The sequence below is a fragment of the Toxorhynchites rutilus genome, chromosome 2 (assembly GCF_029784135.1).
Source record: "Toxorhynchites rutilus septentrionalis strain SRP chromosome 2, ASM2978413v1, whole genome shotgun sequence".
NCBI classification, from domain to species: domain Eukaryota; kingdom Metazoa; phylum Arthropoda; class Insecta; order Diptera; family Culicidae; genus Toxorhynchites; species Toxorhynchites rutilus.
Window position 1 is genome coordinate 330,555,959 of NC_073745.1, and position 17,373 is coordinate 330,573,331.

The 17,373-nt window shown below is 40.9% G+C and overlaps 1 protein-coding gene across 2 annotated transcripts in view; it reads right to left on the reverse strand.

Annotated features, from left to right (window-relative positions):
• The window catches only part of LOC129768544 (N-alpha-acetyltransferase daf-31-like), a 995-nt gene extending 447 nt beyond the window's left edge, over positions 1 to 548 (reverse strand). The window contains exons 1-2 of one of the 2 annotated variants that reach the window (XM_055770272.1): positions 419 to 548; positions 1 to 325 (exon numbers count right to left, since the gene is read on the reverse strand). The exon at positions 1 to 325 is cut by the window's left edge and continues 447 nt beyond it. In XM_055770272.1, coding sequence (XP_055626247.1) covers positions 1 to 317 — 317 coding nt within the window. In that variant the 5' untranslated portion in view covers positions 318 to 325; positions 419 to 548. Of the gene's footprint in view, positions 326 to 383 lie in introns of both variants that reach the window. The other variant, XM_055770271.1, reaches the window with a different exon arrangement.
• Positions 549 to 17,373: the final 16,825 nt, after the last annotated feature.

Here is a 17,373-nt window from a genome sequence, read left to right on the forward strand (position 1 = left end):
GCATTGAAGCACTCGGACATCGAAAGGCAGGCTTGATGCATCATCTTCTGAGCTATACCAAGTCGCCGGTAGGAGCGTTTCACGGCCAGCGATGTAATGTGGCCGTGGGGGACACCCTGTCCGCCCTCATATTCCTCCATTTTGGCGAGCACGTAACCCACGATCTTTCCCCTGGGCTCCTCGGCCACGTAGCTTATCTGGGGCCACGTGAAGACGTGATAGGAGTAATATTTCATTTGATAGTTCTCGGGCAAGCAGAGTAAATTACAGTGCTGAATATCCAGCAGATCTTCGGGTGTCGCGCGGCGAATGTTCATGTTGGTGGCTGAAGAAAGGATATTGTCAAGGGAGTAAAATTTTACTGCTCGTTGTAAACTAATTACCAGCGCTGATTGTTCATAAACTAAAATCGTAGTACCTGATCCCCGAATGTGAATTCAGTCAAAACATTTAATGTATACAAACAATCACAAACGTGTTCGCAACGGTGAAGATACCAAAAGAAAGACTTTCACTTTTCAGCCTTCTACTGACTGCCTTTTGTTCATTGTGGGATTGTTATTGTCAGAAAAATTCAAAGAGAAAATAGTGGAATCTGTGGTACCGTGGTACATACAGTTTCTGATTTGTGCACTCTAAAAAAGTACTTGTTATCAGCTTGTTAGGGACAGTCCACATACCACGTGGACAGAAAAAGCACGATTTTAGACTACATCTCCCACTCCGAAAACCAAGCGTGGACATTAGCTCTAATCCTTCCCCTGTTGACCACATGGACGTTCTCCCATTTTTCGATAAGAATCACAAAAATAAAAAAAAACACCAGGGAAATGATTGAATTAAGTCTATATTGTATTTCAAGTTTGTTTTATTTAATTTTTTTATACTAAAAAAATCACTTCCCTGAACTAGTGACTCACTGAATCGAATTCTGACATTATCAGCCGGAACAACTCTAGAAGACCACGAATGTGGGGAAAAAGTTGTCCTGAATCTGACACATTGAAAAATGATTCAGTTGCCTCATCTTAGTTAATCCTAAGTACACTAATAAGTCCATCATCTGAAGTTGATTGATCTTACAGTATTTTAAAATGTAGAAACGGAAGACTGATCTATCCGGGAGATAATAGTTCAATAATAATGGAAAAGGACAGTTTTCGATCTATCTTACGGGATCTACCCCTGTTTTAATGCGTAAATTAGCTCCTAAAATAGAGTCGAAAAATACGCAAAATGAACAATGAAGCTTGAAAGGTTTACCTGTTCAAATGCAAATCATTTTTATAAGCCCTTCGGATCATGTACTATTCGCGACATACACTTAGAAAAATCCTCGGTCGAAAACTACCAAATACATTTGGTAATGCAAAATTAGTAGAATGTACAAATTTTTTGTACATATTGTCAACAAACCCGCATCCCTACCAGAGATTAGTATATTTTACTCGATAACATTAGTAAGCTGAGATATTGTCATATCTGAAAACTGATGAGAAAAGCGCGTATTAACCATTTTCATTGTTCTCATAAGGCAATACGGAGGTATAATAAGGATATAATTCTGATACGTGCATTTTCGACGAGAAAATGTAGCCGATATTGGGCTTCCGAATCATGGTTCTGCTTAACATATGTGTTTATTAGTACGGTCGAAAATGACTAAAAATTCGTTATATTTACTAATTATTTCTCTCAGTGTAGAAGGTACGCTGTCGCCATCTAGCGGATATTATGAATGTATGAGGAAAAAGTAAACAAATCGTGTGTTTTTTGACTGTACTTTGCGTACTATTTTTTCTCGAATTCTCTTGTAGTTAAAAAAACCAATACGTAATGATAGAGTGGAGCTTAGTAAAGCAGTTTTCACTTCAGGAACCGTTTATTTGTTTCGTTGATACACAATACAGAATCAAATAAAAGCACATTCATTGAGATTAGCATACTAAAAGGCAGTTGTAAATTTTCAAACATTGAATGAAAATTATATTGAAATGTTGTTTGCATGGTCAGCTTAGATAGTCCGGATCCGTGTATAATCATCACTAGAAGAACTCCTGAATCGTTTCACCAGAACCTTTGAAAAGGTGAACGAATTGCCTTTACAATAAGGAAATTGCTTTTGTTAGTAATACTAAAAAATATGATCATAACGCTGATCCTAACTGTCGCTCGATTTGTATAGTCGTTCCAGATTCTAATTTAAGATATAGGCCCAGAACCCAGTGTAACCTTTCATCGAAAACAGATGAAACCTGATATCTCGACTTCCTCCGGCAGCGACATATCTGCCAAATATCTGCCAGGCCCACAAATACATTGCAGGTTGTGTTTTCTCCCAATAATGGTTCCTGAGAAAACGCGGAATAAATCATTACTAGATACCGTTTTCACCCACGATTTTTTCACTACTTGTGCAAAACTCGTTACACTTTTACTTAGAATATTCATTTGATACGGATAATATGATTTTCATTGATGATTTTCAATGATGATTTTGTCTCTGAATATGTGTTTGTTTTTCCCGCCGCAGAGAAAGCGTCATTTTCTACAGCAATAAAAAGGTGTTTCTAATGTTGCTAATTTATATACTTCAACCTAATTAGCTCTGCAGAACATTATTCTTTCATTTAACACTTACCATTATCAAAACTGAATTTATTACTCGTGTGAATTTGTAATTTTTTTCACGCAGGTAGTAAGTGCAAATCGATTTTTCTTCATGAAAATCCCATATAATCGATACGAGTTTGGGTTTGTTGAAAAGCCCCAAGTCTCTAGTTGTTAATACTACCATGAGGTGTTGAGATTATTCAATATTTTATGTTTTTAAACGATTTTCCTCAAAGAGAAATTGTGATCATGATTTGACCCTCTTTGATCATGGTTTGTCCAACAAAATGATCATGGTTTGTCCGGTTTTAGAAATCACCTTTTTTGAATGAAAAAAATCGAGATTCCAAGTAGATGTTGCATTCCTCATTGCTTGAGTTTACTGTCAACATATTGATTCATAATTTAGGCTTTCTTCATAATATTGCCTTTTATTGGGCATTTTAAAACTGAACAGCACTCAACACAGAGAACATTTATTTCTGCTTCGCGCCAAGGATAACAAATCAAAACAAACTGCAGCGCGTCAAGCGGTTGCCATAGTAGTCATGTGGACAAACCGATATCAGTAAATCGGACAAACCATGATCAGAATTGAGGTCATCGAGATGCATTACTTACATGATTTAGATATACAGACATTCCATGTCAAACCGATTTAGTGATTCTCAGATTTCTATGAAAAGTGGTAGTTATGCTCTTTATTGCAAAATATTAGACCCGTATATTTTTTATTTTTTTCGTTAGGGTGACTCTTTCCATTTTAGGGTGGTTCGAAAAATATGTTTTTTCCCAAAAATGACATTCTTTAAAAATTCATAACTTTTGAACCATTGAACCGATTTAGATGATCGACATATCAAATTAAAGGCAATGAGCTAGCCTTTTATTGAAAAGTATTTCATTGCAAATGGATTTTATTTTCGTAATTATAGAATGTGACCGTTTTTTATTGTTTTCATGGCTTTGGACTAGAGGGCGCTATATTTTTTTTATATATTTTTCTTGAAAGCTGAGGATTTTTTACATAAAATATCTCGATATCAGAGATGTTATTTTTTTTTGTTCTTGCGATAAAGAACAATTATACACCTTTTCACGAATATCTGAGAACCACTATATCGGTTGGCATGTAATTGCTGTATACTTATACTCATTCACCCACACACTAACAAGAAAAACTCAAAATATTAATTCATTCATTCATTGACAATTGGGAAATTGACATTGATTTGACAAAAAATCACCAAACCCCCTTCTAATTTTAGTTTAACACTTGGTTTACGGACGTTTCTCATATACGTATCTTTACGAACCCGCGTCGATTTTACGCGTGGACGAATACATACAACAACACTCAGTATAATATCATAATTTAAAATGCTTCAAAATATGAACAGCTATACAATAAAGTAATCTAGTTTTTTTTCACATTAATAACAATAAACTTCGAAACATATGAAATTAATGTAAAATGTTAATCAGTAGAAAAAAAAACATTGGCTTATCAATTGGCACAAAATTGAATAAAAAAAAATATAGGGGGTTGTGTTCAAGATACGACCACATTGTTGACGTAGAACTACGATGTTATTTCATATAAGTCGTTTATTTATAACTTCGGCTATTATTTTATAATACTGTGAAATTTTAGAAATAACGGTTAAGTAGAATGGTATAATCGCCCTGAAATGTTTTTTTTATCTGTTGCCGATAATTGATTGATGATTCATTCTTGCCCCCGCAGAACAATACACTAGCTGATCGTATGTCGCAATTTGTTTTATATCAATGCATTGAAAATTCACCTCGAACGCTATTCCGGTGGCCTTTTTGACAATTGACATAAACTCGGCTACAGTCGATTATATACTTGTTGCACCAGCACCATTATTCCACATCTCATAACTAAATCAATATACCTTTGGCACCGCATGGAAACAAACAACAATGACAATACTTGCATGTATCAAATATAATGCTACATGTTATTTAGTATTTGTCTGGCCACGAATAAAGTAGCACTACTGTCTCATGCTCAAGATAAGCGCAGCTGTCATCCTTAGTGGAGAAAATTTTGCTACTGGCAAGCGAAACCAAATCACTTACAAAATTCCAGAACGACATTTATTTTCTTGGTGACTTAACAAACGAAATAAATTCTTTCTGTTAATCTCAACAACATTGAAAAGAGTAGCATTGCTTCATTATGATCAAGATTAGCGCAAATGCAATCTCCCCTATCTCCCCTCTTTGTTTATATTCATCATCACGGCTGCATAATTTGCACCACCAAACAATTTTGCGCTCTTTTGGAACAGAATCCCTTTCTGTTAATATTGCCGGTCTAGATTAGCTTAGCTCTCATCCTTTGTGGAGATAGTTTTGCTACTGTCATGTGAAACCAAATCACCGACAAAATTCCAGAACATTTATTTTCTTGGTGAGCCGACGATAGCCTAGTTTGATGATTCCCCACACAATTGTGTAGCACAAAACCTTAACGCAATGGCGTCAGTATGATGCAATGATTGCATTGCCAGAGACATCAGCGGTAGAGATGTGCCATCCGTTCATGAGCTGTTCATTCGAATCGCTTCATCATAGTGAGCGGATTCGGATCGGCTCGCAATCAAAAAAACGCAGCTCATCAGCTCATTACGGAGCTGGAGCTGATGAGCTGTTGAGCTGTTCAGCTGCTGAGCTGATGAGCCATTGAGCTGATGAGCTGCTGAGCTGATGAGCTGTTGAGCTGTTGAGCTGTTGAGCTGAAGAGCTGTTGAGCTGTTGAGCTGTTGAGCTGCTGAGCTGCTGAGCTGTTGAGCTGCATAGCTGTGGAGCGCAAAAGCTGCAGAGAGTGTGAATTGCGAGACGCGAAAGAATTTTTCGTCTCCCGCGCTTCATGGCATGACGTCAGTTTGTTTTCGTGTATCCCTTTTCGTACTTTAGCTTTAGCAGAGATGCCAGATAGGAAAAAAGGTTTTTGTTTTGAAGATATTCAATCGTTCGTTACTTCATTGAATTTTTCATATATGGCCAAACAAAATAATACACATTATTAAATGCTTGTAAATAAATCTAATATATTACATTGTTATTTAAACATTACTGTGGAAACACATATATTTATTTCCGCGTGCTGAATCAAAACAATTCAGAAAACCACCCGGCATAAATGTTGATGATTGATACTGGTCCTTTTGTTACCTTTGTGATCGCGAATAATTATTTCTCGTTGCACCTATTAGTGGATTTATTTTTATATCCTCGAATGCAAAAAAAAATCTCGATGTTTTTTTTTCAAAAAACGTTGTCTCGGCCAATATTCCTGGAGGCATTCTATTTGGCTACTGCTGGTTTTTCTGTTGTTTAAGTTCAGCATATCCTAAGCATCTTCTATGTTGGATTTCAGCATACAGTATTTGTTGTATATTATATTATTAGAATTCATATCAGTTTTAGTTTTTGTACAATTACGAATTAAATTCGTTTATTTTTTGCTTTCCGTCTATTAAAAAATGCACACTATGCAATGTCCCATGGTGATTACGTTTCATATGCAATTGTGTGGACAACTGCAAAATTCAACTGAGCTGAAGAGCTGTTCCAAATGAGCAGCTCACTTGTATGAGCTGAACGGCTCTGAAGCGCTCTCCATGATGAGCTGATTTGCCCATCTCTAATCAGCGGGTGAGCGATTTCGTCGCGTCCACAGCACAATCCGGAACGAAGACATTTGATGACGCAAAACAAGGAAGAACAAGCGATGTTCATTGTTTTGAAAATAGGACGAGACTGAAAGTTTGCCTCAGCGAGATCCACTGTTTATACTCTAGGCAAATATTCCCCTTCGTTCTTCTTCTTTTCTTTTGATCACGGAGACTTTTAATCTTACAATTTCCCATTCGTTACTCGTCAATAAGTTGCTCGTTATTGACAGCTCTGTTCGGGAAAGCCCACAAATGGACAGAACAAATGTATGGGAAAATGGAAACGTTTATAGTTTTAATGAATTTTAACCACTTACACACCAGGGGATTGTAATGTCTAGCATATCAAACAAATCATAGGGAATTTCCGGTTCGTTTGGTATGAAAATCGCCTAAATCAGTTCGCGGCAAAAATAGTTATTAACGTGACCTGTTTTCTGATTTAGCACCCTTAATGAAAGAAGTAGTTCTACGTCATAATTTACTAAAAATATGATGTGAAGAGACTTTTAATGCCTTGTTAATATATTCAAAATAGTCATCTGGCATTCCTGGATATGAGTTCAATATTTACAGTTGATTGTGTTGTTTGAAAGGGGCCAATTGAAAATCTGTAAAATTTTGCAATGACTGAATTGAATTTGATGGTTGCAGTTGAACACATACATTGTTCATGCAATACTAGTTTAGCCGTGAAACAATTTTTGAAGATATAGGCGGAACAGAAGGGCTTCAATACATCTATATTGCCACCAACGATGTGGACGAAACGAAAAAATGAAAAACTATTCATTTTGACCCATTTTTGTGTTAACAACTCCAAATAATAGAGCAGCCAGGGCAAATTTCCCGTAAAGTCATTGAAAAATAGTCATTTTGCTGAAGTTTTCAATGCATATGAATTGTTTAGGACCTGCTGAGTCTGATCATGAGTTTTATTAGTTTTTTTTGTTGAAACTAACATCAAAAAATTCAAATCATTTTCACCATCAAGTGTTTTCCGCTAGACGGGCAGGTGGCAACTATATTGCAGTCAATTTTTTTCAATGTTTTTGATTGTTTTACGTATTGAAAACAATGTTTTGTGTATTTTAGCATGTAAATATGTCGTTGTATTGGAATTAGCGTTGATTACATGCCTAGTTCTCACAGCCCGTTAAAGGGTTTAATCAACAAGGTGAAATCAAACAAACTAGACGACTCGTCTCGTCTTCTGGAATAGGGTTCTAGAAAAAATAGACATTACATAAAAAAACATTATTAAAAAAAATCATTTTTTAAATATTTTTTTTAATTTTTTGATATTTTTTAATGAAAATTTAAATATTTTCCTACACTTCATTCTCTGAGCAGAATTTCGTAGGTATTATATTTTTTGAGTTAGAATTTTTTGAAAAGTTTAAACAAAAAACTAGAGCGTTTCCAAAAAGTAGTAAAATTGCTTGAATGACCAGTTTCTTTACACCAACAACGTTTCAATACAATTTGAGATTTTGCCGCCAATGGCCAGTCTAGTTGGCATGAAATTCATCCTAGGTATCATCAAAAACATAAAAATCATGGATTCTTAAGAAAAAGAGTTCCCAACATTGCGAAAAAGTCCTTGGAAATAATATTAAAATCCCGAATCAACATTACTTTAAAAAACTTAAACCTAAGTGTTGCCACAGCATCCAGGGAATCAACAATCTGAACGTGAAAACCTAAACGATCAGAAGAGGCCGACAACAATTTTGAAGAAAAGAATCATTCAAACATACTGCTGTGAAATATACGTCAAGAAATTTTTATCTGAATTCAACATTGAACGAAAAACGCTATTAATTATTTGTTAGAACCATACTGGTTCAGCAGGTAACGATAGGAGTTAGAAAGATAATTGCCGAGAGGAGTAAGTCGGGGCATTCTATCATGTCCACTGAATTGTAAGTTTGAGCATAACCTAACCACAAAACACATATGTTCATACTGTTCATATTTTAGTTTTGAAGCGCAATAAAATAAAGCTGTCGAAAATCAGTGACCTGCTTTCTATTACTCCCTCGAATCGCAACATTCTTCAAAAAATTCATCATGGATAAGAGTTCGAAGTCATCCAAAGGAAGGAACTACAAAATCCCCTATTCTTGCGTGTCCTGTGATCGTCCGGTTACGGCCGATAATTTTGTATGCTGCTGTGTGTGTAATGGAGTGTGGCATAGCTCCTGTACAGGTGAGAGTAGTTCGGTACAAGGCCGTGATTGGGTGTGCGCGAAATGCCTCTCCAATCCCACGAGATCAGTATCAGTGATTACAATCTCATCCACCCGGAAGGCTAGAGTCGAGATTCAATTACAGCGACTTACAGAGCAGCGCGAGCTAGATAGAAAGGCTCTGGAATTGGAGAAGCAATATTTGGCAGACAAATACCACATACTAGAGCAATCTTTGCTTGAAGAGGAAGATGAACTCCGCAGTGTTCGAACGCGAGCTAGCGGGAACGAGGTGTTAGAACGAGTGTATAAGGTTGCAGAGTGGGTCGAGAGATCCCGAATAGAAAGACATTTGGAAGAGATTACTCCGCAAGCGACTACAGAAGAAAACCAAGCCCTTCTCGATGTTGTGGGTAATCAAGAAAATGAGGGTGCAGTAGGTGGGAATATAGCAGAGAATATCCTCCCCACCCAGAACTCATCCGAGGGCGCCTAGGAATAACGACTGTTTTTGTGAATCAGTGAATATGGCGGATCTCCAAAATCAGCTTCGAGAATGCCAGCTGGGGTCACAACCCATTCACGAGCAATTACTTGAATTACAAAATCTAGTGGAATTATGCAGATTGCAAATCGCAACACAATTAGGACCACCATCACCGGGTGTTAAGTCGGAAGGCAATCCATACAATTCCAAGGGTGCTAATTCTAAAAACGAAACAATAGGGAATGAGATAGGAAACACACCGTCTCTAGAGAACATTCCTCTGAACTTAGAGAGGAACTTTTCTTTCAATCCGTTTTTGCAACAACAATGCAAAACTGCCATGAAATACAGCGCACCGAGGCCGCAGAAGGATACCACACTTAATCGACGAAAAAATCGCGCATTTAAGCAGATGGAAAACCAAGCAGCTCGGCAGCGGCAGAACATCGCGCCGGAAATTGCATCCCTTCAGTCACCAAACGTTCTGACTACAGTATGTGAACGTGATCAGCTTCGAAGCTGGGGGGAGCCCCCTCTAGAATCGAAATTCCCGCAGAAGTGTCACGCAAGAGAAATTCAACAAATATTTCCACCCTCAGTAGAAGTTCCAATCGAAGCCGCGCGAAGTATGCATGGAGAGACATCTCGTCAACCACTCGAGGCCCATCACCAATAATCTGATGTCGAGAAAAATAGAAGAATTCCGAGACCAGTACAACCGCTAGCTTCAGGAGGAATACTGATTCGAGAACCAACACCGCAACAATTAGCAGCGAGACATGTTCTCCCACGCGAATTGCCTACATTTTCCGGGAATCCAGCTGATTGGCCAGTATTCATCAGTAACTACAAGTACACTACCGAAGCTTGTGGTTACAGTGACGGCGAAAATATGATTCGCCTTCAACGCTGTCTAAAGGGTGCTGCGTGGGAGTCAGTGCGAAGCAGATTGATTTTGCCGGCGTCAGTTCCACAAGTAATCGAAGCGCTGAGAATGCGTTATGGTCGTGCGGAACTACTAATCGAATCCCTTATCGATAAAACCAAGTCAGCACCATCGCCACGATCTGATCGACTGGAAACGCTAATCGAATTTGGAATGATGGTTCAAGCTCTCTGCGATCATATCATAGCTGCAGATCTTCCGGAACATCTGTCAAATCCGACGTTGTTGAAGGACTTAGTCACTAAGCTGCCAGCTGATTACAAAATGCAGTGGGCGGGTTACCGCAGACATCAAGGTGTGGTGAACTTGAGAACGTTCGGCAATTTCATGGAGGAGATTGTTAACAATGCTTGTAGTGTATCATCTGTACAGATTCACGAACCTAAGTTGGACCGTTCTAAGATGCGTGATAGGCACCTAGTGCATTCCGAGACCGCGGGAAACGACCCGGAAAACGAGTGCAAACTTACTACCCCAGTCGAAATGACAAAACCCACTGAATGTGCTGTTTGTCAAAGAGAAGGTCCCCGTACTATAAATTGCAAGATTTTTCTAGCACTTCCAGTCGACGAACGTTGGAGGAAGCTCCACGAGTTGAAACTGTGCCGAACGTGTCTTTACGCACACGGCCGTCGGGCATGCCGAAGTACTCAACGATGCGAAGTTGATGGATGCCAAGCACGTCACCATCGTCTTCTCCATTCGTCCAATAGAGAGAGGGACACCAGTGCATGGAAAGTTGGCGAAACTGTGCAGTACCACATCCCCAAATCAATTGCACCTTCTCTGTTTTTTCGCATTCTACCCGTTACTCTGCATAGTGGACGAAAATCTGTCAGCACTTTTGCGTTTTTAGACGAAGGGTCATCCTTAACTATGACAGAGAAAAGTTTGGCGGCAGAGTTGGGAGTAACAGGATATGCTAAGCCCCTATGCCTTAAATGGACGAGTAATGTCACCCGAGAAGAGCCGAACTCACAACGTGTAACATTCAAAGTTTCCGGCGAGGAAAAGGGTAAACGCTTCATGATGAGAGACGTAGGTACCATGGAATCGTTGGATTTGCCAATCTATGGCGGTAAAGGAAACATAGAATATCATCCACGAAATTACCACGTTTGCGAATGTGGAGGAGAGTCGGAGTTTAACGATGCGATCAAGAAATATTTTTCATTCGAAGAAACTGGCGTTAAATCAGTTACCAGCGTAGCGTCAGAAGAGGATAAACGGGCTTTGCGCATCATGAAACAGACAACAGTACACGTGAAGGATCGGTATGAATCGGGACTGTTGTGGAAATTTGACAAATTCGAGTTTCCTGATAGTTATCCGATGGCATATATGTTGGTAGAACAACGAACGACCCACCTTGTGCATTTGAACATCTTGTGTATGCGCACGGTGGCATCATAGCAAAGCGAGAGCACACCATCAGCCTTCTGCTGTGTGCTTGAACAATCATGTTCATTCAAAAATTAGAACGCGCAGTGAACACATCTAGTTATTAATAAAACTTTAATTCATCTGTTTGATTATTTAAACTTGGCCTTTCATTCCACTGGAACCTCAGTCCAACAGGTTATGGGCCCAGTTGTCGTGGAAAGCGCATAAGTTTTTGGTGTTATTTTTAAACGTGATTGTGGACTTTTTCACCGGTATTAGCCGTGTGCATAGCGCATTAAGACTTTGCAAGTGAGCCTTGTGTACTTGTGAAAAACAAGATGGCAGATACAAAAGCAACAGTCGAAAAGTTAAACGACGGAAATTACGCAGTGTGGAAATTTAAGATGCGTTTGCTTTTAACGAAGGAAAAGCTGCTGAAAGTGGTAACTGATCCGAAGCCAGAAGCCGTGGATGCGACTTGGATCTCAAATGATGAGAAAGCGCAAGCGGTTATCGGTTTGGCATTGGAGGACACGCAGCTAATTCACGTGATTGAGAAGCAAACAGCAAAGGAGATGTGGGATGCGCTGAAAGACTATCACGAACGCGCATCGTTGTCCAGCATAATTCACGTTGTGCGTCAATTGATTACCATTAGAATGGCGGAAAATGGTAATATGGCTGAACACTTGAAAGAGATGGCGACTCTTCGTCTCCGGTTAGTAGCGCTAGGGGAGGAAGTGAAGGACAACTGGTTCGTCGCGTTGATGTTGTCCAGTCTTCCCCAATCATATGACGGTTTGATCGTTGCATTGGAGAGTCGACCGGATGCAGACCTCACTGTGGACTTTGTGAAAGGGAAACTGCTTGACGAAGGTCGACGTCGTGCTGAAAGTGTCAGTGGAATTGTCAATGAGAAGGCACTAGTGATAAACACCGCTAAATTGAAGAGTGCATATAAGAACAATTTGAAGAAAGAACAGTTGTGCCATTACTGCAAAAAGGAAGGACATTTTCGGCGGGACTGCCGTAAATTGGCGCAGGACAAACGTGAGAAAGAGAAGACGGATTGCCAGAAAGCGAGTTTGGCTGTAAAATCGGGCGCTAATGTTGAAGTGTGCTTAGTGGCAGGTGAAGCTAGTGGTGCTGGTTTTTGGTACTTAGATTCTGGTGCAACGGCTCATATGACGAGTGACGCGTCGATGTTGAATGCTGTGGATAGTACCAAGGCCACGTCGGTTTGTTTGGCGGATGGAAAATCCATCAAATCAGCTGGAAGTGGTACGGGAAAATTGACTTCATTCAATGGTGATGGAGTCCAGGTTAATGTGAGACTGGAAAATGTGTTACACGTTCCATCTCTCGCTGGCAACTTGCTGTCGGTGAGTAGAATCACAGACTTAGGTTTCCGGGTGCTGTTTGGAGAAACGGAGTGCCGTATCTTGAAAGGAGAGGAAATAGTTCTAGTTGGTCAGCGTAAGGGGGGATTGTACCACTTGAAGCAAGCTCCAGAAAATGCGTTTCTAGTGGATCCGAAACATTCAAACTTGTGTCGTCATTTGTGGCATCGTCGTTTCGGACATCGTGACGTTCAAGCTGTGGACAAAATAGTGCGCGAAAACCTGGGATATGGTTTGAAAATAGCAACTTGTGAGATACAAACGATGTGTGGTCCATGCTGTGAGGGGAAAATGTTCCGGGAATCGTTCCCAAAAGTGTCGGACAGAAAGTCTAGAGCAGTGGGAGATTTGGTGCATAGTGACTTGGGCGGTCCGATGGAAGAGGAAACACCTAGTGGTAATCGATGCTACATGGTTCTAGTAGACGATTATAGTCGTTATACGGTGTTGTATTTGTTGCGACGAAAATCGGACGCGGAAGAGAAAATTCGGGTTTTTTGCAGTCTAGTGAAGAATCAGTTTGGGTATTATCCGAAGAAAATTCGTTCTGACGGTGGTGGCGAGTACATAGGTGGCTCGTTGAGAAAGTTTTTCGCCGGCTGTGGCATAATTCACGAACAAACTGCACCATATTCTCCACAACAAAACGGTGTGGCCGAACGGAAGAACCGCTCTCTTGTTGAGATGCTGCGGTGTATGCTTGCGGAGTCACGGTTGAGCAAAAAGTACTGGGGTGAAGCGATTTGCACTGCGAACTACTTGCAGAATCGTTTGCCTTCATCTAAAATATGCAAGACACCGTTCGAACTCTGGAATGGGAAGAAGCCTTCATATGGTCACCTAAGAGTCTTTGGATCAGAGGCGTACGTGCATATTCCCAAAGAAAAACGACGCAAACTGGATCTTAAAGCTGAAAAGCTGATGTTTGTAGGCTATGCAGACGGTCGTAAAGCGTATCGTTTCTTGAACCCTGAAACGGATATGATAACGATCAGTAGAGATGCAAAATTTCTCGAACTGTTCGATGCGAACGAGGTTGTTCAGGGCCAGGGCCAAGAAACAGGAGGAGATTTGGAAGTACCACTGACGTTACCAGGCAATGAGTCTACCGTTGAAACTGGTGTTACCTCAACATCATCCGAAGGAAATTCGGAGTCCGTAGAAGAAGTGATGGATCCGGAAGATGGCTGTGATCCGAGTGATTCGTTTTACGACAGCGCTTCTGAAGGAAACCAATCGTTTCATGGTTTTACTTTAGACGAAGTAGCTCGGCGTTCGAAGAGGTCTACGAAAGGTGTCGCTCCTGTGAGGCTGATTGAGGAAATTTTCGCAGCGTGTCCCCTGAATACAGAGATAATTGAACCAAGTTTTTTCAAAGAAGCTGTAACTTGTGAACAGAAGGAAAGCTGGAAAAATGCAATGATCGACGAGCTGAAATCTCATGAACAGAATGGAACATGGGAGCTTGTTAGCCTACCGGCTGGGCGGAAAGCGGTTGGTTGTCGCTGGGTGTATAAGCTGAAGAGGAACGCAGCTGGAGATATCACCAAATATAAAGCTCGTCTAGTGGCTCAAGGATATTCCCAAAAATACGGAGTGGATTATGACGAGATTTTCGCACCAGTATCCAGCCACACCACACTACGAGTCCTTCTAGCCGTTGCAAGCAAGAAGGGAATTAAGTTGAAACATTTTGATGTCAAAACGGCCTACTTGTACGGTGCTTTGAACGAAGAAATCTTCATGAAGCAGCCACCTGGATACTCGATGAAAGGGAAGGAAAATTCGGTATGCCGTCTGAGAAAAAGCATTTACGGACTCCAACGTTGATTCCAGCATCTAGCGGCAACAGTCCGCTAGATGCTGGAATCAACGATTGCATGGTGTTCTTCTGGAAATGGGATTCAGTCAAAGTGATGCTGATCCATGTTTATACACAATGCTAGTTCATGGGAAACGTGTATATTTAATTGTGTATGTGGACGATATTTTGGTGGGTTGCGAAGATGAAGCGGAGATTGAAATGGTGTACACGGTTCTGAAACGAAATTTCGAAATCACCAATCTTGGAGACCTTAATTACTTCCTGGGATTAGAAATCGATAGTGAAGATGGGAAGTACAGTATTTCGGTGCAAGGATATATCGATCGTGTTGCGGAAAAGTTTGGACTCCGCGATGCGAAGCGAGCGAAGACGCCAATGGAAGAGGGTTTCCCGAGCACGGAAGATAAGAGTTCTCAATTAACAGACGGGACGGTTTATCGGAGTCTCGTTGGAGCGCTGCTGTACATTTCCGTATGTGCTAGACCGGATGTAGCAGCCAGCGTGGCGATATTGGGCAGGAAAGTGAGTTCGCCAACGGAGGCGGATTGGGTGGCGGCTAAACGAGTTGTACGTTACCTGAATTCGACAAAAGAGTGGAAATTAACGTATAGCGACACTGGTGGAGAATTAATTGGCTATTCGGATGCCGATTGGGCCGGTGATGCAGCTACAAGGAAATCTACAACTGGTTTCTTCTTCCACTATGCCGGTGCGGCAGTATCGTGGGTAAGTCGGAGACAAAGTTGCGTCACACTGTCTTCGATGGAATCCGAATATGTGGCGCTGAGTGAAGCAAGTCAAGAACTGATTTGGCTTCGAGACTTGCTGAAGAATATGGGCGAACAACTGAGTGATCCGGTCAAGGTGATGGAGGACAATCAAAGCTGTATTCAGTTCGTCAGTTCGGAAAGAAAGAATCGTCGGTCCAAGCACATCGAGGTGCGAGGACATTTCGTGAAGCAGCTGTGTGATGATGGTTGCATGGAGTTGCAATACTGTCCCAGTGAAGATATGGTGGCTGATATACTCACAAAGCCGATGGGTTCAGTTAAACAACAGAAGTTCGCACGAATTCTAGGTTTGTCGTCAAAGGATGGCAATGTTCGTTGAGGAGGAGTGTTGGTAGAACAACGAACGACCCACCTTGTGCATTTGAACATCTTGTGTATGCGCACGGTGGCATCATAGCAAAGCGAGAGCACACCATCAGCCTTCTGCTGTGTGCTTGAACAATCATGTTCATTCAAAAATTAGAACGCGCAGTGAACACATCTAGTTATTAATAAAACTTTAATTCATCTGTTTGATTATTTAAACTTGGCCTTTCATTCCACTGGAACCTCAGTCCAACAATATAAACGGCTACAATGTTTGGAGAGACGTGTGGCGAAAGACCCAGCACTGAGAGAGAACATTGAACGACACATAAAGAGTATCAGGCGAAAGAATACGCACATCGTGCTACTCCAGAAGAGCTGGCTAGTGCTGACCCTCGGCGTACATGGTACCTTCCATTGGGAGCAGTAATGAATTCCAACAAACCAGGAAAAATGTGTCTAATATGGGACGCATCCGCCAAAGTTGATGGCGTATCCCTGAATACATTCCTGCTTAAAGGTCCAGATCAAGTAACATCATTGCCTACAGTTCTATTTCGCTTCCGACGATACCGGGTGGCAGTGAGCGCAGACATAAAAGAAATGTTCCATTAGGTGAAAATCAGGCCCGAGGACCGTCACGCGCAGCGCTTTCTTTGGCGATCAAATCCAACAGCAGAACCGGAGGAATTCTTAATGGATGTCGCCACGTTCGGATCGACATGTTCACCCGCAACAGCGCAATACGTTAAAAATACAAACGCCCAACTGTTTGCACAAACATTTCCACGAGCTGTTGAAGGAATTGTACTTAGCCATTATGTAGACGACTACCTTGATAGTTATCGAAGGACATGCATTCCCATCTATCAGTAGCTACTTCTGAAGTGATTCCAGTACTGCACTCAGCAGACCCTCGAAAGTACAGCCCCTTTGTAACTTTCAGAGTAGGTGAGATTTTAGAAAACACTAATCGGGCCGACTGGCGGTGGGTCCCCTCCCAGCAGAGTGCTGCCGATGAAGTAACAAAATGGGGATCAGGACCTTACTTCCACACTCATAGTATTTGGTACAGCGGACCCGATTTTCTACGCCTCTCTAAAGACAATTGGCCTACATGGAAACCTACAGGAGCGGGAAACGAAGAACTGCGAAAATGTTATGTTCATCATGATGCCGTCAGACCAGAATGTATTGTCGAATTTCAACGTTTTTCCAAGTGGAGTAGACTTCAAAGGGCTGTAGGCTATGTTCATCGATTCATTCATAACTGTCGTAATACTTGCGGCAATGGCGAAAGAAAAAATGGGCCTCTAACCAAGGAAGAGCTAAAAAAAGCGGAGCGTACTATTTTCAGCATGGTACAGTGGCAAGCTTACTCAAAAGAAATGGCAACTCTTTCAGCGAATCAACTCCTTCCTCCGGAACAAAGACGTTTTTTGAATAAGTCTAGTATCATTCTTCAGCTTTCTCCTGTGCTAGACGAACAAGGAATACTTCGTGTCGATGGTAGAATCAATAACACTGAAGGTGTATCTGCAGATGTAAAGTTCCCGATAATTCTACCGCGAACACATCGGCTTTCTAGCCTACTGGTAGGCCACCAGCACCGTAAATTCAACCACGGCAACAATGAAACTGTCGCTAACGAAATACGCCAGCGGTATTGTATTACGAAGCTTCGATCGCTAGTTAAATCAGTAGCATCTCAGTGTACCTT